General features: G+C 41.9%; 1 protein-coding gene across 1 annotated transcript in view; it reads left to right on the top strand.

Moving 5' to 3' along the window:
* WDFY4 (WDFY family member 4) overlaps positions 1-25,344 on the top strand; it is a 4,454,583-nt gene that overhangs the window by 1,776,961 nt on the left and 2,652,278 nt on the right. Inside the window, exon 27 of the mRNA XM_044055648.1 lies at positions 21,000-21,169. Within this exon, the coding sequence (XP_043911583.1) occupies positions 21,000-21,169 (170 nt within the window). The remainder of the gene's footprint in view (positions 1-20,999; positions 21,170-25,344) is intronic.

Raw genomic sequence — 25,344 nt, 5'->3', positions numbered from 1 at the left:
GTCATATTTATAGGAGCAGAACTGGGTTCAACAAATATGATGGCCAAACTTCCTCCAGAAAGAGTTGAAGTTCTACGAAGTCAGGTTATAAATCTTCTCACAAGGAAAGGAGCAGAAGCAACGATAGCCCTAAAAGTTTTGGGGACCATGGCAGCAGCAATAACCTTGATCTCCTTAGCACGTCTACACATGAGAATTCTCCAGCAGCTACTGTCCACTCAGTGGTCGATGCAAGAATTGCCTATGTCCCATGAAATAATGATAACAGAATCTTGCAAAAAAGACCTTCGTTGGTGGCTTTACTCCACTCATGTGATGCTAGGTCAACCATTTGTACTTCCCCAACCATTGGCGATAGTGACCACAGATTCCTCTCAGATAGTGGGGCATTATCCGTGAAAGACAGTCCAAGGCACCTGGCAGGATCATGAGGCCCATTTGCATATCAATGTCCTAGAGATGAGAGCGGTACTTCTACCATTGTAAGCATTGGAGGACTCTGTCCCGCTGGGAACTGTTACAATACAGACAGACAACATGTCAGTTGTATGGTATATAAACAAAGAGGAACCAGATCTTACCCCTTTTGTCAAGAGGCCCTGAGAGTATGGCAGTGGGCGACATCCACCCAACGCTTTCTGATAACAATGACATCCCAGGGGAAATCCAGCATGATAGCAGACAGAGTCAGTAGAGCGATTCTGATGCCTCATGAATGGTCCCTAAAACAGGAGGTAGCAGAAAAGATTTTCCGCAAATGAAGCCAGGCTTGCTGCAACCGTTTTGTGACATCCACGAATGCCAAATGTAGCAGCTACTTTGCCATTATACCCCTTCCCTGGGAGAGTCACCAAAGGATGCACTTGTCCACGATTCACCCTTGGGTCTGCTCTATACTTTCCTCCCTTTCCATTAATACCCAAAGTTCTTCAGAAAGCCAGTTGCTTGGGAAAGGACTTGATACTCATCACCCCATACTGGCCTCGTCATATCCGAATCTCCTTCCTGTGGCCTCATCTTCAGGAGGAGCCTTGGATTCTGGACCCAGTTCCAGACCTTTTGACTCATGCTTCAGGAACGCTCCATCCTTACTTCCCTTCAAACCCTCAATTTGACAGCTTGGCTGCTTCGATTTCAACCATAGCCAGATTTCCTAACCTTTCTTCATCAGTTAAATATATCCTAATTTCTTCTCATAAGGCTTCTACAAGAAATATATGTAGAAGCAAATGGAAAAGATTTTCATTATGGGCTTCTCGTAACCACATTAATCCCTTTACTGCCCCTGTCAGTTCCATTCTAGAATTCCTAGAAAAATTATTCAACGAGGGTGCAGCTGCAGCTGCCATTAGAGTTCAGCTAGCAGCAATATCAAGTTTTCATATAGAGGAGTCTAGCCTCAGTGTGATGTCTCATAAGCTATGCAAGGCATTTCTTAAAGGTACTTTATTACTACGACCACCTATCACAGACCCCACAACACCATGGCCCTTAAATTTCATCCTATCTCGTTTAATTTTTCCCCCTTTTGAGCCAGCATCATCTTGCAAACTCAAGTTTTTTGACATGGAAAACTATTCTCTTGGTAGCAATTACCTCTGCTAGGATGGTGTCAGAGCTGCAAGTCTTGTCAATAAAGCCCCCTACTTGCTTTTCCACAGAGACAGTGTATCCTTACTAACAAACTCTTCCTTTTTGCCAAAAGTATGTTCAGAGTCTAATTTGAAACAATCTATAGCACTGCCAGTCTTTTACCCAAATTACAGGAATAAGGCAGAATACATGTTACATCAACTAGATGTACATAGACAATTGCATTTCTGTTTACACAGGACTAAGAACTTCAGAAAATCTGACCAGCTTTTTATATCCTTTTCAGCTTCAAAGAAAGGTACTTTAGTCTCTAAGGTCACACTTTCAAAATGGCTTTCAGACTACATAAGCTTCACCTATAAGTCTCAGAACAGAGATCTTCCCCGTAGAGTTAAACTCCACTCTACAAGAGCTGTTGCATCCTCTTCTGCCTTTCTGGCCAGACTAGCAGTTGATACCATTTGTGCTGCACCAACATGGGCAAGACCACATACCTTTATCACTCATTACAAACTCGATTGGGCCTCCAGGAACAGGGCATCTTTTGGTTCCACAATTCTGAAGAATATTCTCCGTTGAGCTACCCAAGCAAGATGGTGGTAGGGACGCTGTCCCAACCCGGTAAGAATGAAGGCAAGATAGGACAACAACACATAAAAAAATTATGTACTCATCATAAAGTTCTGTGTGTGCTGTCCATCATCGACTTCATTGTTACATCCCACCCTCCTTCCCCCGGCATTTATTTACTCCTGGAAGACTGAGTTGGTACAATTGGACATCATTATTCCCTGACCTTCTTTATTGCACTCTGGAATTATTAAACTGTGTTTAATTCTATTACTGTTCTTATAACTGCAAACAAGATCTGGGGAGTTTACCTAGTGCATACTGGGATAGGGTTTAGCTATGAGCTAGTGGAAGACCTCGAACTTGCACATAAAGGCCTAGTCGCATCCAAACCCAACCTAACCTGGTAAGAATGAAGGCGACGATGGACAACACATGTGTAACATTATGGTGAGTACATAACTTCTTTTTCTCAACGCAGGAAACAGTTGCACATGTAGACAGAGAAAAATTAATAAAATATCACAGTAGACATTTAATAAGTAGCTATTAGTAATTAAAGTAGGAAAGCAGTGGCCCACACCCATCCCAGAACAGGAGACAAGGAACAATATGAAGGTAATATTGTCAAAGTAAAATTGGAACATTAGCAGCATATCTGTGATGAGACTGAATTATTGCATAGTTTGTATATTGCACTTTACAGTCCTTCAGTGTGGTAGGTGAGCTACTTCGTTGTTGCACATCTATTAAAATAAGCCACTTGATAGGCTAGTTATGTTACAGAAGTGGTTGAGTGTTTTAGTAGACTCATGGTTCATTTCTCCCAAGTTCAACAGTCTAATGGAGAGTGGTCTTACAATGCAAGGTTCTGTATCTCCTGCATGAGGAGAGGTGAGTGTACAGACCATTGGCAGGATGTGTTGAATAATTGGAAATATTTTTGGCCCTGTCGATGCACCAGCATTTGTGTAGATCTTCCAGAGGTGTAAGGGAGGTGCCAGAGATTCTTTCTGCTGCACTTACAGCTCTCTTCAGAGCCTTCTGATCCTGATTGTTACAGCTCTCATACCAGACTGTAATGCTGTTGGTCAGGACACTTTCAGTGGTGCCCCTATAAAAGGTCTGAAGTATGGAGCTTGGTAATGTTGCTTTCCTAAGTTTCCTTAGAAAGTACAAGCGTTGCTGAGCTTTTTTTGTGTGGTGGATACATGGTCTGACCAGAATAGGTTCTCCATTATACGAACACCCAAAAACTTTGTACACTTGATCCTTTCCACTGTCATCCCTTTCATCACTAGAGGTTTGTGTGGTACTTGAGATCTTCTGAAATAAGCAATCAACTCCTTTGTCTTGCTGACATTCAGTGCTTGATTTTTGTTGTCACACCAGACCAGTAGTTGATCAGTCTCATTCCTGTAGGCCTCCTCCTCTCTGTCTTTGACCAAGCCTGTAACAGTGGTGTCGCCCACAAATTTGATGAAACTTTTCGTCTCATGTCTGGCTGTGCAGTCATGTGTTAGCAGAGTGAAAAGGAGAGGGCTTAATACACACCCATATGGTACCCCTGTGTTCAGGATGATACTTCCAGAGCTGTTGTCTCCGACACAAATCTTTTGAGGCCTTTCAGTAAGGAAGCTCAGAATCCAGTTGCATAAATGCGAGTCTAGGCCCAGTTGAAGTAGCTTCGATCTCAGATTCTGAGAGCTGACAATGTTGAAGGCAGAACTGAAATCGATGAATAGCAATCTTGCATAGACGTTTTTGCCTTCTAAGTGGGTTGATGTTTCATGGAGAGCTAGTAAGATGGCATCCTCTGTACTGCGGTTTATCCTGTATGCGAATTGCAGTGTGCCCAGCATCACAGGTAAGATTGAGGCTATATGATCTTTGACCAGCTTCTACAGGCGCTTCACTACTGTTGAGGTTTATGCAGCTGGTCGGTAGTTATTCAGAGTTGTTGGCTGTGGTTTCTTGGGTAGAGAAATGATAGTCATCTCCTTTAAGCATTTCGGAACATTGGCTCGATGGCGTGAAGTTTGGTAGCTCTATCCAGGACAGTTTCTGAAGGGCTTGACAATGGTGAGATCTGTAGGAAGAGTCAGTGGTGAATTTGGCTATCTTGTTATAACAGGTGGATAATTTGTTTGGATCACCTTTATTTAGGTTTACTAGTATGGGGGAAGCCTGTAGTAATGTGGAGAGTAGCTGGGTTCTTGCTATGGTAATTTTACTATTAGAGGTCAGGTAGTTTTTACATCTGTAGAGAGTGCCTAGTTATTTGTGCACTTTTGTTATGGTTTGACCTATGAGCTTGTCAAATTTCATATTTTGGTCAATGATGACACCTAATAGCTTGGTGTGTTCAACTGGTGTGATGTAGGTATTGTCAGAGGCAGTAATTGTAAAAGGGAGATGGGGTACATAGCTTTGGTGGGATGAAAGAGTATAAGTTGTTTTTTTGGGGGGTTGAGAATCAATTGTGAGTCTGATAACCAGGTTTCAATGGGTTATTTTCTGTAGAAGTTGTAGATAGGGGGCAGAGCAGATTAAGGTAGAGTCATCAGCATATTGGACTAGGCTTGCATGAAGTATGGCTCTGTGAAGATTGGTTGTGAATATTGTGAAGAGCACAGGACCGAATGTAGAACCCTGAGGCACTCGCAGGGTGACGCAAAGTAGGGGGGACAGAGTATCCTGTCACTTAACTGCTTGATCTGTTCAGTAGTATTTAAACCATAGGAGTACAGAGTTATTTATTTTATGGTCCGAGAGAACACTCAGTAGTTTGTTATGGGAGACTGTGTCAAATGCTTTTGAGAGGTCTAAAAAGACAGTTGATACTAGGCTGCCTGCATTTCACTGTTGATTAACACAGCTGGTGAAACTGATAAGGACAGTGCTGGTGCTATGGCCAGGTTGAAAACCATGTTGAGTTTTGGCTAGGAGATTGTTAGAGAGAAGGTTCATAGGTGGGTACTAGGCTATCTGCCCGAAGGCATTTATAAGCCTAGCCAGAATGTGTTGGCTTTCGCCACCCCCTTAGATTAGTTCCCTGTGCCTCTGTCCAGCAGAGCCACTGAAGTGATCCCCGGGATAAACTTTCTGTTTCCCATCCACTCATCAAAGTTTCTCTTGAAGAGTGTTAGCGAGATGCTCTGCCTAATGTAGACTGGAATCTTGTTCCAAAGCATGAGAAGTCTCTGTGACAGGAATCTATTCCTCCAGCACATCCTATTTATTGTTGTGGTGAGGTTTAGATCCCTAGAGCGTGTGGCTCAAGGGGATAAGCTTTTCTTTAGGTGGCGCATGTCGATCAGTTCTGGGTTGGACATGGCCTTGTATGTCAGGCAGAGATCCCCTCTGAGTAGGCGGTATGCAACCGAGTACAGCTGGAGTTTCTACAGTCGAGCTGCATAGGGCATCTGTTTGAGGCCAGTGATCCTCTTGGTGAGGTACTTCTGTGGTCTTTCCAGCTGTTGCAGGTGTCTTGTAAGATACATCCCAATTGGAGCGTTGTAGTCTATGATGGGTCTGATGAACGATGAGTAGAGGGGCACAATGACCTCTTTTGATCTGGATGCGAACCTTTTTGTGATAAGGTGTGCCACGTAGAAGGATTTTCTAACCACTTTGGCAATGTGATTATCAAAGGAGAGTTTGCTATCTACTTGGGTCCCCAGATTGTTAGAGAGAAGGTATTTTAGTAGTTGGGAATGTAGACATTTCTCAAAGTTTTTTGAGAGTGGGGATAGTATGGCTATTGGCCAGTAGTTGGATAACTCAGTAGAGTTTTCCCCTTTGTGTAGAGGAATTATATGAGAGATTTTCCAGAGGCTTGGGACTTTTTGCTCAGAGATTGATCTATTTATGGTTATAGAGACAGGGTGTGAAAGAGCTTTGGCTGCGATTCGAAGGTATTCTGCTGGGAGTTTATCAACAGTCAGTGCAGTGGATCTTAGGTTGGCCAGGTATCTGAAGATTGTACTGGTCTGTACTGGCTGGAAAGAGAAATAGTTTTGGTTAGATGGGGAGTTTGGTAGGTTTGGGAGGGGTGTGGGTGGATAATTTGTTGATAGTTTGAGAATGGAGTTGGTAAAATATTCATTGAATTGTGTTGCAATGTTGCTTATAAATGTGTCAGTGTTTGGGGTTGGGGTACCAATTTTACCAGGTTGGAGAATATTATTTATGTTAGCCCAGAATTTTTGAGGGTTAGATTTGTGCTTAGTTTGTATGTTACAGTATTTTTTTTTATCCATTCTTATTTGTTTATTTTTTTTTGCTTTATTCCTTTATTCAAGAAATTGTCTTTTAGTATTAGTTGTGTTGTTATGCCAAGTGTTCCATCCTTTGTCCCTTTGTTTTAGTAGGAGTCGGGTACTTTTGGTGAGCCAGGAGGTAGAGTTAGGCTTTGTATGAATTATTCTTGGGGGGGGGGGGGTGGCAGGTTGCTTAAATATGTAATGTGAAGTTAAAGTAGTGTACTGCCTTATCTAGGGGAGGCTAAGCAGGGGGGACCAGTTGCAGTGGTTAAATCATCTGCTCTAAATTTTTTTTTGTAGAGTATTTGTTTGAAGGAGCTATTTTTAATGGGTTTGCCTTGTTGGCTTAGCAGAAAAGTAGGGAGGTGGTCACTTAGGGTGTCTGGTAGTGCGCCGGAATATAGTGTCATGGATGGACGATTAGCGAGGATCCAATCTAAGATGGATTCTTTTTTGGTACTTTTGTCAATTCTGGTTGGAGTTGCATTGTGCAGGTTATAGGTCACACTAAAGGTGGGAAAAGTTTTGAAATGATTTATTGTGGTCTCATTTTTTTATACCACAAAAACCTGGCATTTTAACAGGGGTACATAAACTTTTTATATCCACTGTAAACACTTTATAATCATGGTTCAAAATTGGAATGGGTCTGTATGAAGCTGGATATGATGGGTCTTTACTGTCTTTAGGTAAAACAGCCACCACAGCTTTCTTACTTGATGTTGGTGCTTCCCCTCTTTTTAAAATACCGATCTGATGTTGTTAATCTTCATTCATTCATGACAGTTGGGTATCGGTTCTGTCCTCGGAACCGACTCAGCCATTGTAATAAGCTTGCGCCAGCCAGAAACTCTCGAGCTAAGACTACCCATAGTGCCTCTCTTCCCTTCCGATCTCGTTTGCCATGTATAGTTTCAAGACGGGTCAGGCCATGCTGTCAAGCTAAGTGCTTTATTTTTCTATATAATTCTCAATATTTTTCCTTGCTATAGCTCCCCTCTTTAATATTTCTTAGTCGTTTATACTCTGTTACCAAATTAGTGTGTGTGCTGTTTTACCAATTTTCCTTTACCTATTTGGTATTTCTTTATTACCATAGTTGGTATAGGCCCCTCCCTTCCCTGTTACCTCTGGTAACTGTTAAATACCATTGTTGGTATTCTTTCCCCCCTTTTTTCTTCTCCTTTACCCTTCTGGGTATTTCTCTTGCTACCATTGTTTCTACGTTTAAAAAAAAAAGAAAAAAAATCTTTCACTTGCTCTGAATTTCACTGTTGCATGTGTGATCACATGAACGGGTGTTAATTACTTGTTATAATGTACATAACTATGGTTGAAAAACAGAAAGATACAACTGAATTTAAGCAATGTGAGAAATGTGGCAGAAAGATGCCCAACTCTGATGGACATCTTTCTTGGGTTTATTGTTTGGGAGTGCCACACTTAGAAATTCAGCCTCTGTCTGAACTCTGCAAGGGTTTTGGTGCATGTACCCTTGCAGGGCATCAAAACAAGTTGATCCTAAAGGGGTTGTTAAAAATACCCTTTTCAGAGGCTTTGTCTGAGGTGGAAGTGTCAGAAAGTCCTAAAAAAGAAGTGAAAAAGAAGAGCCACTCAGTTCCAGTGCCTCCTCAATCTCAGGTGCAGAAATCGTCCAAAGGCCATGTTTCTACAGAACCAAAGTCTAAACAGTGGAAATTGGCACCGACAACCATCTCAGAACTGGAGTCTACAACCCCATGGAACCAACTAAAGTTACCATGGTACCTCAGATCCTCTCGGCACCAATAATAGTTTCCCCTGTAAAACAGGTCCCCCCCCCCCAACACAAGCTTTTGGTCAACCAACCACAGTGCCGAAGGTCGAATCCCTAGCCAGGACTTGATATTCTCCATCTATTGACCCCTTTGTTGGTCAGCAGCTCAGCCCTTTTATTGATCATCCAGAATCTCCCTTGGGGATGTCTATTTATTCCACCAGGAAACGTTTGGAGCTTGATGTAGTTAGATTAGTGAATCAGCTCTTGGCAGCCAGAAGTATTCCAACCCCGTGTAGGACCTCTCTCTCATTGGGAGCAGAGGTCTTTTCTCCTCACACTTCAACTTATCTTCTTCTTTCAACCTCCCCACAGGATTTGGAGCCCTAGACGCTGACACGTCTCCCAGTGCCAACTTCTTTGGTACTGATGGTGGATCTCACCTTGGTTTCGGAACCCACTCTGTGGACCTCAGTTCAGTCGGTGCCGACCCACCCATGGGACCATGACTTGGCTGCTGGCTCCAGAATCCCTAGAATTGTACCGATTTTTTTTCCACTGCTCCGTCTATGGTTCTGGTTACTTTGACAGTTGCAAGCCTTCTTGCTGCTCCTTCTCTTTAGGCGGACTCATTGGAGCGGGGTGTGACCCCGGTTCCGAGGTTGTCTTTCTTGGTTCCAGGGTCCTATCCCTCTTCAGGCGGGCCTACCTTTCAGATTATGGAAAGAGCGCTCGCCTCAGCAGGCACACAGCACCCTCTATGTTGGAATGTCATATCTGTGTATCCTTTGGCTCGCAGCTGTCAGTCTACTACACTGGGGCAGCGGGCACGGGAGCAGCACGACACCCTACCACAAAGCACCCCCTCTTCGGAGGCCTCCTCAGACCTCCCCCTTGATGAGCCACCCCGTAAGAGATTGTGCAAGAGGAAGCATGTTGATTCTCCGGAGGAATCTGTCATCAAGGATACAGAGTACGATGAAGGGGAAGGGTCCCCACAGTCACCCCCTGAAGATGTATCCTTTGGAGACATTTTAGAAATCTTAAAGTAGAGGGGTGACTGGAAGCCCACCAACCCTTCCTCCAAGGAATTTGTATTCTTGCAGGGTTTCTGTGCCCGACCTTCTACTTCCTGGGTGACCCTGTCTGCAGATGAGTTAGTCAAGCTCATCGTGCAGCATGCGTGGAAGGCCCCTGATACTACTGAGCCAATTACATGGAGACCGACAAAATTCTGTCACCCCCAGAGGATCAACTCCAGTGGTCCAAGGGTTTAGCGGTAGATGGCTATGGTGGCGGCGGTGGCAACAAAAAAGGAACTCGCAAAGGAGAGTCCTACTGTCCATCCTCTAAAATGAGAGTCTCAGACGTTGGACATATTAGGGAAGCAGGTTTATGCTTCAATGAACTTTGCCATACGATCATTGAATTATTTGGCACATTTCATGCGTTTTCAAACGGACCTGATCACTGAGCTCTCAGGAACACTAAAAGGAGCAGTGTCTGACAAGGTATGTGATAAGGTTGCCTCCCAGCTTGTGACCCTAGAATCTATCTCCAACTTGTCCATGCGGTTGATTGCACATACAACTGAAGGGGCGGCCAGAGAAGTGGGCTGCAGACATTGTCATGAGACGTCATGCCTGGATGTGCTTATGTGACTTCTCGGATCCCTTTAAATCTTCTTCGTCAGTACTCCCATTGATGATTCCTCGTTGTTTGCCCTGAAAGTTAAAGACACATTAGCCAGGTCTGAAAAGGATGGAAAGACCCTTTCTACTGTGGGCGTACATTTTTCCTCTCCTCAACGTCCCTATACCAGGAATCAGAGGAGTAGAAAGATTTGGTTCAGAAAGTCCCAAGGGCCTTTTCGGGACACACGTGGTGAGTTTTCTCCCCAGGACAGAGAGGGAATTCATCAGAAAGATGCCCCTTCCATGGCAGAGGGGGGGCCCACACAATCAAGGCTCTTGAGATTCTTTCTCTGGGCAACCCTATCAGTGCTCCTGAGGAGCGGCCCGATTGGTTACCTCTGGAGGCAGTCGGGGGAAGATTCTCTGCACCATTTAGCCTGGCTCTCAATAACATCAGATTCCTGGGTGCAGAAAATAATTACCAAAGGTTACCATATCCCCTTCGATCTTTATCCAAGGACACAAAGCCGAATCCTCAGTGTTCACCCAGTCAGAGGGATGTAGCAGCTCAAGAAATTCAAAAGCTGCTTCTAAAAAGAGTCATCCAAACAGTCCCACCAGACCAAATGGGATCCAGATTTTACTCGAGATTCTTTTTAGTGCCTAAAAAGACAGGGATCTGGAGACTGACTCACCTCAGTATCTTGAACAAGTTTGTCTGACAGACAGAATTCCGGATGGTCATGGTTCAGTCTATCCTTTCATTCATGGAGAAAGACGATTGGATGTGCTCGAGAGATCTTCAGAATACGTATTACCACATAAAAATGGACAAATGCTCCAGAAGATGCCTCCGCTGCCAGCTGGGAGACAGTCATTACCAATTCTGTGCACTGCCCTTTGGTCTCACCATAGCCCCCCAGTGGTAGCAGCTCATCTGTGGTTGCAAGGATTCCAGATGTTTCCATATGTAGATGATTGGCTCTTTACCACCCCCAGCAGGCATCTACTGCTTCACACCTTTACTACATTCTAGAGCCTGCAGAGTTCTTAGGCATTTCAATAAAGAAAGAAAAGTCAAAACTGGCACCCACTCAAAGTATAGAATTAATCGGAGCAACATTTGACACAATATCTGTGTGGTTGCTGTACCTTTTCACAGACTTCAAAGGTTAAGGTCACAGCTCCAAGTGATACTCTCTCAAGGCATAGTCCCAGCATGCTTAGTCTTACTAGGATCAATGGCAGCGACAATCACCCTAGTTCCCCTGATGAAATTCCACATGAAGCTGTTTCAATGGCTCCTTGCATCACAGTGATCTCTGTTAACACACCAGATGTCTTATTCAATCTGCATAACAAATCAATGCAAGCAGAATCTGAATTGGTGGATGAAGCCAGAAGAAGAGTCGTGGAGTTGCCCCTTTTTACCCCCTCAGCCCAAAGCCGTAGTTACCACAGATGCATCCCTGATGGAGTGGGGGGGCATTATCAGGCAAAGGCAGTCCAAGGCACTTGGTTCCCCTTAGAGGCCAATTTGCATATCAACATCCTTGAACTGAGGGCGGTGCTTTTAGTGTTGCAAGAATTCCAATCTGCTCTTCTGTTGGGGACAATTGCTATCCAATCAGACAACATGTCTGTCGTTTGGTACAGCAGCAAACAGTGAGGAACCAGATCTTATCCATAATGTCAGGAAGCCCTGAGAGTATGGCAATGGGCGATCACCTCCAACCCCTTTTTGATAGCAACGCACATTCCAGGGAACTCCAACGCGATTGCAGACAAACTGAGTAGATGCATTCTCCTGCTTCACGAGTGGTCTGTCAATCCCATAGTAGCGGCGATCTTTCATCAATGGGGTCAGCCTTGCTGTGATCTGTTTGTATCTCCCATGAACCACAAATGCAGCAGCTTTGCCCTAATCCCCCCTCAAGGGGAGTCCCCAAGAGATGCTGTTATGCACGATTGGTGCCCGGGACTGCTTTATGCCTTTCCTTCTTTTCCCCTAATACCCCAATTTTTGAAGAAAGCACAATGGTTGAGAAGCAAAGTGATCCTCATTGCACCTTATTGGCCCCGTCAAATCTGGTTCCCCTTTCTTTGGCCTCACATAGTTCACCATCCGTGGACTTTGGACCAGTTCTGGGACTGCTGTCTCATCCACAGGGGCTGGTCCATCCCAACCTACAAAGCCTCAAGCTGACCTCTTTGTACCTCCACTTCCAATAAATGCCAGGCAGAATGATTTATCTTCCTCAGTACAGAAGATGCTTCTGGCTTCCCATAAACTGTCCACCAGGAAACTTTATCTTAGTAAATGGAACAGATTTGTGATCTGGTCTCAATGAGAAGGACTTAACCCCTTTTTCAGACTCGATTAATAAGATGCTAGAATATTTATCAACTTTACTCCAATCAGGAGGCTCTGCTTCTACTATTAGAGTTCATTTAGCGGCTATTTTGAATTTCCATAATGGCTTTGATGATTTTTCCTTGATATCTCACTGCCTTTGCAAAACCTTCTTAAAGGGAGTTATGTATTTAAGACCACCTTTTAAAGAGCCCATTGAACCTTAGAATTTGATGTTAGTCTTAAAGACTTTGATCCGTCAGCCCTTTGAACCAGCATTCACCTGTGATATCAGATTTTTATCTTGGATTCCTTATTCCTGGTAGCCATCACTTCAGCAAGGAGAATATCTGAGTTGCAGGCCTTGTGTGTAAAGTGCCCATACATCATTTTTCATAAAGAGAGAATATACCTCAGGACTAACCCCTCTTTTCTACCCAAAGTTGTCTCGGACTCAAACATTAACCAATCCATTGATCTGCCAGTTTTCTTCCCAAATTTTTTGAACAAAGGAGAATATTGTTTGCATTTGTTGGATGTATGCAAACAATTACGTTTTACTTAGGACTATATCATTCAGGAAATTGGACCAACTGTTCCTGTCATTTTCGAGTACTCGACTGGGCAAACCAGTTTCCAAATTCTCCTTATCAAAATGAGAGATTGCATCACCTTTGTTTATCATCAAAATAAAATGAATCTATCGACTAAAGTCAAGGCTCATTCTACCAGATCAGTTTTCACTTCAGTGGCCTTTTATTCTAGAGCCATCATGGATGACATTTGCGTAGCAGCTACTTGGGCTATCCCGTATACCTTTATCACTCATTGCAAATTGGATATAGCCTCCAGGGGAAGAGCATCCTTTGGCTCTATGGTTCTCAGGAATATCCTTCCTTTGGGCCTCCCATGACATAAAGTAGCTAGGGACTCTGTCCCAACTCTCATGAATGAATGAAGATTGCCAACATCGGATAAAGAAGTTATGTTCTTACCATAACATTCCATCTGTGTTGTCGATCTTCATTCATTCTTGACATCCCACCCTCCTACCCCCCTCTAAAGACTCCTAGAGGTATGGAACTAGTCCTAGTTCTGTAGTAGGACAGTTTCTCAAACAAAGCTTCCGCTTTTTTATTTCTACAGGCAAAACTCGATCTGAAGGGAAGGGAACAGATGCACTATGGGTAGCCTTAGCTCAAGAGTTTCTGGCTGGTGCGAGCTTGTTACAGTGGCCGAGTCAGTTCCAAGGACGGAACCGAAACCCAACTGTCAAGAATGAATGAAGATCGACAACACAGATGGAACGTTATGGTAAGAACATAAATTCTTTTTAAAGAAAATCTTCCAGATCTTCTCACTTTCTTCCCTTTTAACTTCCAGACTTATACAGTTATACCACCTATTCCTGGAAATTTTCCTAAAGATTGATTATGCATCACTGTTTTTATCTCATCCCCTCCTGTCTTAATTGTTAGCTCTTGAGCCTCATTTTCCTCTGACCTTGGCATAATTAAGTCTTCCATAAATATTTCCATTTGTGCTGTCTTTTGATTTCTACATTTCTCTGCATTATACAAATATTCAAAAAAATTCCAAAATATCTGTAATATCTCTACAGTACTGTTTTTCTTGTTACAGGCTCCCTATGTTTGGCAACAATCCTTTCTGTTTTCTACTGGTTTAGTTGCTGTGCTAAAAGTTTTTGTGATCTGGGTTTACTGTCAAAAATAGTGGCTTAATGGCAGTCTTTCTAAACTTGTACATATTATCCAGACACTCGATTGTTTTCTCTTTAGCACCCTGCATTTGTGCCTTTTCTAGTTCTGTGAGATTCCCAGTATTCTGCAGTACTTTAAATATTGTCAGCTCCTATAAGTAATTCCTATTACTCCTTAATTATATTTCTTTCTCTTTTATTTCTGCCATTTTTAAACTCCCATTTTCTTTTTATTCCACTCACTAGCTATTACTTCTGAAGATATTTCTATCTTCCCTAATAACTCTTGAATAATTTCCACTACTCATTCCTTAAATTTCTCTTTAACAGGTATGTGGGAAAGGGCCAGTGTCTCAGTTTTACTTCATTATCCTACATTTTTATTCTAGTTTTTATTGGTGTATTATATGAAATAGTTGTTAGATGTGTTAGAGCTTTCAATTAAATGCAAATATTCCTGTGAAATATAATTTCTGTCTTGCTAGCCCTGTTATTGTACTTTGGGGATTAATATGTAAATTATGTCCAAGTTCCTACTACTGAATTCACTTCTTCCATACCAAATATTTTCATATATTTCTTCAAGAGTCTACCCTTTTTTGTTATTTTTTTAGGCCCCTGATACATCCTCACTTGTGCAAATCAAGTTCTAGTCCCAACCAGTAATTAATATTTCCTGCTGAACGCTGATCATTTCTGCCAAATTGTTCATCTTCTTTCACTTTTGGACCCCCTGTAGCAATTAGTATAATTAGTCCTCATTTCCTTTCTGCCTGATATTCTGCTGAATATTCGTCCTGAAATCCTTTCTTTGTCAAATTCACATGCTCACTTTTTTTCCAAATGTGTTGGCATTTACACTCTGCCTTTCTTAACATAATTCAGTGATCTTTCCTTTTTGTGTGCACCTGTAATGCCATTTACAGTCCAAGATTTAATGGCGAAAGTAGCCATTATGATAAAAGTCTGTTCTTCCCACCTGGTATACGTGACAATTTTTTTGAATATGTATTTCCAACTTTTGTTTTACATGCACGCACTAACATTTGGCAGGCAGATCTTTTATACAGTTGTTTGTTCTCATCTCCATTTGAACCTATGTCACATTTTTCAAGACATTTTGTTTTAAAGAAAGCCCTCAAACAAAAAAAACTAAATACATTGTCAAAACACCCTAGTAACTTAGAACACACACACAAAATTCTCTGCTTTGTCAAAAATTGAAGTTTAACCCTCCAGATAGGAACAGCTGCCCTAAATCAACAACTGCACCCACTGGCATTACCTAACCTAAAGGTAAGGTTACTCGCACTTAAGCGCTTGCCACAGCCTGTGTTCCCACTTACTGTGACTGCTGTCTGATTTTATTATCTGTATTACCCCCCCAGATGTCAAAAAGAGCTTGCATGCTTTCAGAAAACATTAACTTTTATCCCCAAGTTGTACACTGTTCTATTAAATACATTAACATATTAAGGTTGCTAGGTTGGCTGCTGTCTCTTATTCACTTCCTATAATTTTAATAGGCTCATAGGTAGGTACTAGGCTATTGGCCCAAGGGCCTACATAAGCCTAGCCAACAAGGTTCCCTGGCTTACGCCACCCAAGAAAGTTATTTTCCTGTGCCACCGTCGAGCAGAGACACAGAAGTGATTCCCAGGGTGTATTTCCCATCCACTCATTAAGATTTTGTCTTGAAGAGTGCTAATGAAGAACTTTGCTTGACATAGATGGGTAGCCTGTTCCAGAGTATGGGAAGTCTCTGGGACAGGAATCTATCCCTCCAGCATGTCCTGTTTATTGTGATGACAAGGTTTAGGTCCCTAGAGCGTGTAGCTCGGAGGGATTGGATTTCTTTAGGTGTAGCATGTCCAACAGCTCTAGGTTTGACATAGCTTTATATGTTAGGCAGAGATCACCTCGGAGTAGGGGATATGCTACAGAGTAAAGCTGGAGTTTTTTGAGGTGGTCAGTATAGGGCATTTGTTTGAGGCCAGTAATCCTCTTTGTGAGGTACTTCTGTGGCCTTTCCAGCTGCTACAGATGTCTTGTGAGGTACATTCCAAAAGGGGCGTTGTACTCTATAATGGGTCTAATGAGTGTCGAGTAGAGGGGAACAATGACCTCTTTTTTCCTGGATGAGAACCCTTTTATGATGAGGTGTGCCATGTAGAAGGACTTCCTGACTACTGTGGCAATGTGACTATCAAAGGAGAGACTACTGTCCACCTGGGTCCCAAGGTCTCTTATCACACATTCGGTGTTAAGTAGATTGCTGCCTATGTGGTAGTTCATGGGTACAGAGTTTTTACCAAAGGGGATGACACTGCACTTTTTGGTATTGAGCTTGAGGCCATGGCTCTGACACCAGGCATCTGTCTCAGCAAGGCCCTTCTGTAGGATGTCCACATCATTTGGGGACTTGACTATTGCTCCTAGTTTGCAGTTGTCTGCGAACATCATTAGCCAGAGGCCTTCTTTGTTAGCCTGTACTTCAGAGAAGTAGATACTAAACAGATGAAGTCCCAGGACGGAACCCTGTGGTACTCCACTTCTCACTGCTTTGAGGTCAGGTTTGGAGTCTGCAACTTTAACAGTGTGGGTTCTGTCAGTGAGCCAGTTGGCAACCCATCTTGTGATGTAGGGATTTATACCTAGTTTAGTGAGTTTAGCTATAATTCCAGAATGGGGGATGGTGTCAAAAGCCTTGGCGAGGTCAAGATAGGCTGTGTGAATCACCTTACCCTCATCTACGGCTTTGGTAACTGCCTGAAAGAAGTCGATCAGGTTCAGGAGGTATGATCTGCCTTTCACAAACCTGAACTGGGTGGGATCCAGAGTTTGGAGGTTACCAATGTCTTTGTTTATGAGTTCCATGATGATACGTTCCATGGCTTTGCAGACCAGGCTCGTCAGGCTAATAGGTCGATAGTTCCTGGGATCAGTGGTGGCTCCCCCTTTGTGGAGTGGGATAACTGTTGCTGTGTGCCATTCAGTGGGCACAAAGCCTGATGCGAGGCTAAACTGTATTTTTCACTGAACTGCTTGCTATTGTACCTTTAAATTTTGCATTTCCATCAGCAAAGAATGCTCAGAACCTCTCAAGATTAATTACCTGCACGGGCAAACAGCTGATCTCCATGGAAAAGTATGCAGCAATAAATCTTTGTCAATTTCACTCAGAAAAGACTGTGTTGCTGTTTCATTTGCAGACTTCTTGACTCCCACAGAACATTTGCTAAAGGAAAAAAACAGTTAATATCTTTGCAAGTGTAAGAAATTTATCATTTTTCAAGGTTTTCATAATTTTGTCTTATTTTTAAAGCCTGCTTGTTTTCAAAAATGCTTGTTTATATCTTAGGCCTTAATCTACACACTTATTCTTGTAGAGAAAATATTTTAACTCAGCAAATAATATTATCAATGCAATTTTACAACCCACCCTCATACCAGCAGTCCAGGATCACAGCATATTAATATTAAACTTGCTTTTGGCCAGACTTTTTATGTTGTTATACTATGAGACTTATATTTCTTACAGCTAAAAAGTATTTGTTTACTGTAATATCTTTAACACACACAGCAGTTACTAAAAATACTCCCCCAGATTTAAAATGCAAATACTAATAAGAACAAACATTGTTTTACTTACAGTTACTGTTTTCCCTTTTTAGTGTCCTTCTAAACATTAATGTCAAAGTTTAACAAAGTCAACAATATCCACTCTTTTTAGCTACTTTTTCTTGTAAAGTCATATTTTACAAACCTGATTGATGCTTTATAGTTTCCCATTTATTCACTAATTTCAGTGTTGCTGGTCTTCTTCCTGTTCCTCTAAATCTCCAAGGTGCTCTGGATTCCTCTAGTCAACTCCAGGATTTTTTTCAGTATCACAAGCAGTTGAATTTGGAACACTGTAAAAGTTTCACTGGCAAAGTCTGGCTATGAACTTTACTGTCAGAAGAAGGAGAATCAGAGTCCCTTCTGCTTGCTGGCTCATTTTTGTTGGATAAAGTTTTTTATTTTCTCCTTGGCCTGTTCTGCATTAGAAACTGTATTTGATCCTCTAGGAAAAATATGACGACAGTTGGATGCAGCAGCTTGAATCTCACCTCTTCATCTTGAAATTTCCCTGATTACTGGGATAATAGCAGCTTGAATCTCACCCCTTCATCTCGAAATTTCCCTTATTACTGGGATAAATTTGCTTCTCTCATGAATGATGTGCGGTGTATAGTTATTTTCCACAAACACTCTACTGTCCTGAGTATTTAGCACTTTGCCCTTCTGCAACAGTTCTGTCAGGATCAACTCTTTCTGTGGTATGACTGCATCTTTACTAATATAGGTCTTGGCTGCTTTCTCATGGCCAGGTTTGGTGCATGCACTAATTGTGCAACAATGAACAATTCAGTGTCTCTCATCCACATTTAATTGACTGTAATTGTAGGTTTTAAAGCCTCGATATTCAATAACTAAAGGCTTATGTTCAAGGTCTCCTTTATGGAACATACAGTTGTATTTTTGCGTTTACTAGATGATATATTTATTTTATGGAAAGGAACCATTTCTTAGATTAAGGAATTTGTCAACTTTTTAGGTAAAATTGCTGACTTTTTAAAATTTAACTATACGTATTCCTTAGATATCAACTATTTAGACTTCACAATTGACAAGGACAAATTGAACCAGAGATTTTGTTCTAAACTGTTTAGAAATTTTACATTTTTAAATAGTTTTTTGCATTTCAGTAATAACCACCTTATGTTTCAAAAATAAAGGTTAAAGAATAGATGGAACAGACCTACATATTAACTTCTGAAGATACAGTTATTAATTGAGGTTGACAAGCTTATTAATATGTTTTTTGAATGAGGTTGTCCTCAGACTATGTTAGAACAGGTTAAAAATGAGGTTATTGGGAAAAGAAGAAACCACATCTTTTTCCTTTACTGGCTGTTGGTGTACCCGAAGACACCACTCATTGTCTTAGTACAGCAAGGTGTAAAGAAGGAAAATGTTCTGATAATTTTGAGTTGACAATGGGCATTAAGTATGTCAGTGGTAGTGACCAAATCAAATGAATTTTAACTAACAACTGGAAAATGCATTAAGTATGATAAAGAATGCAGTAAGTGCTTAGGTGTTCAGTATAGATTAATTTACAAATGTCAGTATGATTTAAAAGAGAAACTAGAATTTGGGGGTGAAAAAATTTAAGCACAATCTTGGGATGAAAAAAGGCAGAGCTTGTACATATTTTAAATACATTTACGAGGGACAGAATATTACAGTAAACTCCAAGTATGAATTTAATATCAGTGGGCACTATAACTGTAATAATTGAGGCATTGTTTACTTGGCTTTTTGTGACTCCTGTCATGCCTTCTATGTAGAAAAAAACTGAGCATATACTTAAGAAACTGATTTATGAACACTGCTATGATGTTACCAAATGTAGTACTAACAATGCATTATATAAACACAAAATGAAATGTACTAGTAATCCTAAGTTTTCTTTTTTGTCTTAGAAAAAGTGGAGGTGAATCCCAGGGGAGGACCCTGGAAGCTAAGACTTGAGTACAAAGAATTGTTATGGCAGCTAAGACTGGATGCTAGTACATATCCTGGTTTGAATGATGCTGTTTCAACTAGTAGTGTTATTAAACATAGATCAGCAAAGTTGTGATTTTAAGATTAACATTTTTTATGATATAATGCTTTAAATTAACTTTGAGGCTGTTGTATAATTATTTTTAATTTCTGTACATTGTTTAATATTTAGATATTTTTTTTATTTATGATTTTTAGCATTGAGCTTTATAATTGCTTAAATGGTAGTGACTCATACACCAGTCACATGGCGGGTTTATATAAGTAATGCACTATGTGATAGTGATCAGACAGTTCTGATGAACTACATATGATTTTGGCATGAAAGTGTTTAGCTGTAAAACTTCCAATAAACTATTTTTCAAGATCCGCCCTGTGTTTTTCTACAACTAGACTGTGGTGGATGTGGTTGTCCTCCCTGCCCTTTGTCTCATTGTAGTAATTTTGCCAAATTCAGAACTTGCCTGAATTGCATTTGGCAAAAAGCCCTACTGTCAGTGACCATTGACTATCAAAATTTAATATTAATTTCATCACACATAATTTATCATTGCTATACATTGCTTGTGGTGTCAGCAGCAAGTGATACTGCAGTTTTTTTTTTTAAATGTCATCTTGTACATTAACACAAATGTAGAGACAGAAACTTCTACACTCCAGAAGACTGTGATTTTACTATAAATTAGTTTGGATGAACTCCCATACTTGTTCCTTTGTTGCTATACCTGATTATGTAGCCTTCTACTTCTTTCGGCTTTTCCCAGTTAGGGGTCGCCACAGCAGATCACCTGTCCGCTTATGATTGGCAGTGGAGTTTTACAGTGTCGAGTTGCCAGCCCAGCACCCAACCTTCTACGGAAGGCACACACGCACACTCACGCCTAGGGCCAATTTAGAGTATCCAATCCACCTACAGCATGTCTTTGGGATGTGGGAGGAAACCGGAGCAGCCGGAGGAAATCCACATGACCACAGGGGCGACATGCAGACTCCACACAGAAGACACCCCAGCCGAGGATCGAACCGGAGAACCTCTTGCCGTGAGGCGGCAACACTAACTGCTGCACCACCGTGGCCGCCCTATACCTGATTATGTAGTCTAAGAAGATTGAAATCAGGGAGGAAGACATATAGATTCAAGGTACCTCTGCAGAAATAATTTAATTGTGAACATAATATGTTTTTAATGCTTATACCATGTTTTTTATACCTAACTTTGATATGTGTTTTTAATTTCCATTTATGCATTACTTCACAGAACTGCTTATCTTTACATAACTGAAGTATTGCTGTAATACTGTACAATGGTATCTGTCACCATCAGATCCTATTGATAGGCATACTACCAGATGAGTTCTTGAAATGGAAGAAAGTACTTTATTCTAGCACTCTTTCCTAAAGCACACATACAGTATGACTTTTTAACAATTTATTTTCATGTATGTGAAAAAGCACAGTTTTGCCATCTGTTTTTTCTCTCCTTTTGTGTTTGCAGACAACTTGATATGTAGGTCACAGATTTTGGAATACAGCTCCTGCTTTGTTCTGGGATTTCAAGTGTTACAGGAGTTCTTATGTCACCATGTTGACATCCCTGATGTGTACTTGTATCTAGCAGCATTGTTGATGCAGAAATCTGCATGCACCATACCAGATGAATCTAAGGTATGTTTTATATAAAACTCCTTTATGATATAATAGGCTTGAAAATGTTCTTTTTATTGATCTTACATTTCATTTTTAATTGTAGTTAGCCTTATGCTGCCATCAGTTGTGGAAATTGGAAACACGTTTGGATCCAGTGTTGTCTATTTTTGTCCGATTTAACATATAAGTTGTCAAGTTTGAAGGGAGCCAACCTCTGCACTGATTTTTAAAGCTTCCACGGTTCTAATGCTCTGACTCCTCCCCTACCCATAATTTCCTGAACTCTACCTTAGTACCCCAGATCTCATGTGTTGCTAAACTCTCTCTTGTTATTATATCCTTTAATAAAAATGCATTACTCCTCCTCCTCGTACTGAGGGATCTTCTCTCCTGTATAGTTTTTTAAATATAATTTGTTTCATTAGTTTATAGTTTAGATTATGCTAGTATAAGGTTGTTTAGTGTTAGTATATAGATATTATTCATAGTACTTTAGCATAGAGGTGTTTTTCCTGCTAGAGCTCTTATAGCTATAGTTTATATTCTTAGGTGTACAGTTTTCCTAGCAAATGAGTGTGTCTATGTTTTGTAGTCTTATTGGTACTTTTATTGATAAGCTTCACTCCTTCCTTTAAATGGCAGACTCACAAGGGTTCAGGAAATATTCTGAATGTGGACATAAGCTTGCCCCCCCAAAGACCCCCACACTTTGTGTGTTTACTGTTTGACTGTTACCAGTTTAGATACTAACTGCCAGTTGTGTGCCTCCTTTAGCTTTAGGCCATTACAAACTAGACACGAGAAACAAATCATTAAGGGACTTCTCCCACCACAGGGTTATCTTTGGCGTGATCTTCCTCTACTGCATCTCCAGCCAAGAAGCCAGACAGGTCCAAATCCAGGGAAAATACCAAAAGAAAAAAAGAGAGAGAAAGAAAAAGAGAGGCAAACAAAAGGAAAAAGAAAACGATATGAATCAGTCAGGGAAGCCAGACAAGTCTCCTTCTAGTGTACCTAAGAATCATTCTCTGGACCCGACAGTGCCGTCAAGCTTGATCCAGAATGTGCCCTTAGGTCTGAACCAACAGCTTCCTGGATATGTCCTTTGTTACTGTGACCCCTGTTCTTGCTGGAACCAGTGAGGCTGAGATTGCATTCTCCAGTCCTTCAGGAAAGAAGGTATTCCAGGCCATCGGTGGTGGCATCTTCTGCTCAAGTCATCTCAGAGCCTAACAGAACATGACGTTGACTGATGATGATAACATTTGATTTGTGAGGACCCAAATCCAGCTTGGGGTTCTTTCGTTACAGTCCCCTGGGAACATACTGACTATTGGACTAGCTACCCATCCACTCATCTCTCCTGCCCCGGTCCACTCTTTGGTTCCAGTGATTTTGAATTCAGCTGTTTCTGAAACTCCTTTGTTGGAGCCGCTAGTACAATCTGTTTCAACACAGGCAGCTTCCATCTTTCTTTTGACTTCAGTATGCTCAGATCGAGAAGAGACTATAAGCCGAAATATCAGTGCTGGATTCTGAGAGAGTGGCTCAACACTCAGACTCTGGGTGTCTGCAGTGGACAGCTTAGGTCTGAGATTAGCTTCAGGGCTGGAGATAGTTAGTGCCAAGGGTTCTCTTTCATCTTTGGATTGTGGGCACCCCTCAGTTCCAGCAGCAGCTTTGGCCTTCGAGGCTGTTAAAGGGGTCTTGGCCATGCCAAAGGGAAGACATTTCATCTAGCTTGGGTTCACCCGAATCTCAGCTGTATCTTGCTTTTTCCTCTTCTTCTCATCATCCTGTCAGACAGGGACATTTTGCAACACAGGCTTCTGGAATCTCATGCTACATTAGCTCCCAGTTTGATTCTGAACCCTCAGATCTCCCATCAGAACCAGTTCATAAGAAGCATATTTGCAAACGGAAGCACATAGACTCCTGTCCTGAGTCTTTCACAGAGGATAGAGATTTACACGAAGGTGAAGGGTCCCCTCGATCCTCCTCAGAAGACATCACCTTTGGTGAAATTTCTGAACTCTTGAAACAGAGAAGGGGATGGTCCACTGCAGATCCTTCACCAGTCGAATCTGTGTTTCTGGAAGCCTTTGGTTCCATCTCAGCATCACCCTGGGTGGTACCACCCATTGATTCCCCTCACTGACCTCATGGCAGAACAGGCATGAGAGGACCCAGATATGTTGGAATCAGTACCCAAAAAGCCTTACAGGATTTTAGCTGCTACGAAAGACAGGAAACATTGGAGCAAGGGTCCACCAGTGGATGCTGTGGTCATAGAAGAGGCCGTCAAATAGGAATTATCTAAGGAAAAATTCCTCTGTCCATCTCTCTAACAGGAATTCTAGGGAGGTGGACAGATTTTTTGAAATGGACTTGTACCTCAGTGACCTTTGCAATTAGCTCACTGAACTACTTGGTTCCATGTTACCAGATTCCAGAGAGACTTGACTAAGGAGCTCTCCAAGTCTCTCTGGAGTATCGCTTGCGGATGGTTAGAAGAAGATTGACTCCCAGCTCTCTACTCTATAGTCAGATTCTAATACGGCCGTGCGACTGCTTTCTAATGCAGCTGATGGCTCAGAGTGGCATGCACTAGTCTTACATATGCCAATCTGCCTCAATGCATCTTTTTGATTTCGCGGCACGCTTTAAGATGTCCTTCTTTAACACCCCATATAATGGCTCCATACTTTTTGCATGCAAAGTTAAAGACATCTTGACTAGGAGCCAGCAGCATGGGGACACCCTTTCTGCAGTGGGCATCTGTTGCACCCCCCAAGCTCCTTCTCTGGGAATCAGAGGGCTGGGAAAAAGATATTGACTTTCCTGACACCTGGTGATAGACCCTGCATGGCAGAGGTGGATCTCATCCAGGGGGGGTGCAGAGGTGCACCGCATAATTATGGCTTCCACTGTCCTTTTTCCAAGAAGCCCTATCAGCATCCCTGAATAGTTTCCTAATGGCTGCAGTCTGCAGGTGTGTATCCTTGCACCCTCAAGCCTGGCAAAGCATAACAAAAGATTTGTTGGTGCTAAAGATAATTTCCAGAGGCGGCTATTGTGTTCCCTTTTCTCTTTCTCCTATGAAAAAGAAGGTTGTTCTTGACTTTCCACTCAGTCAGTAGGAACCAACAGCAGCAGAAATTTCCAAGCTTCTAGAAAAATAGTCATCCAGCTAGTCCCCAGATACCAGTGTGAATCTGGAGTCTACTCAGGCTTCTTTTTATTCCCAAAGAAAACAAGGCACCTCAGACTAATTTAGGATCTCGGTCACCTGAATCAGTTTGTGAAACAGACAAAATTCTGGATGGTCACAGTTCAATCCATATTGCTTCTGCTGAGGAAGGATGATTGAATGTATTCATTAGATCTCTAGGATGCTTGGTATTATTTGAAGATAGCAAAACACTCCAGGAGATGCCTCTTATTTCTGGCTGGGGGACTGTCATTACCAGTTCAGAGCCCTGACTTTCAGTCTCACCACAGCCCCCATGAAGTTCACCAAGGTAATGGCAGTCGTAGCAACACAAGTGCTTCTACAAAGGATCCAAGTTTTTTCCTACCTTGACGAATGACTCCTAACTGCTACTTCTAGCACCTACTTCTACATCACTTGAACCTTGTGCTGTAGTTGTTACTGGACTTAGATATAGCAGTAAACCTCTCCAAGTGTCAGCCTTCCTCACCACAGAGTCACTTCTTTAAGTCTGACAGCCATGCAGGTGATTTATCATTCTTCTCCAGCAAGATTGATTCTGCATCTACTAGGACTAATGGCATCTACAATTCTAATGATTCACTGGGCTGCTGCTATATGACAGTGCTTCAGTGGACTCTAGCAGTGCAATGGTCCCAGAACTTTCACCCATTACATCTAAAGATTCAACTTGTGCAGTTTTTCATGTAACACATCACTTGGTGGATAACCTCTCTTTCAGTAACTGAAGGACAACCCTTTCACACAAACCTGTTAGCAGCGGTGGTAACTATGGACACTTCTCTTCTAGGGTGGGGGTGGATTTTCGAAAAGAGGATGGTAAGGCACATGGTCAACTTTAGAGGGCAATCTTCCCATCAGTATCTTGGAGATGAGGATGGTTCTCCTAGCATTGCAGGCATTCCAGGATGTCCTCCGTATGGGCGCGATTTCCATGCTGACAGACAGACAGACAACATGG

Source organism: Protopterus annectens, chromosome 14.part0 (genome assembly GCF_019279795.1).
Source record: "Protopterus annectens isolate FY-2018-M chromosome 14.part0, PAN1.0, whole genome shotgun sequence".
In the NCBI taxonomy this organism is placed as follows: domain Eukaryota; kingdom Metazoa; phylum Chordata; order Ceratodontiformes; family Protopteridae; genus Protopterus; species Protopterus annectens.
The sequence above is the reverse complement of the archived record's forward strand: the minus strand, read 5'-3'. Positions and strand labels throughout refer to the sequence as shown.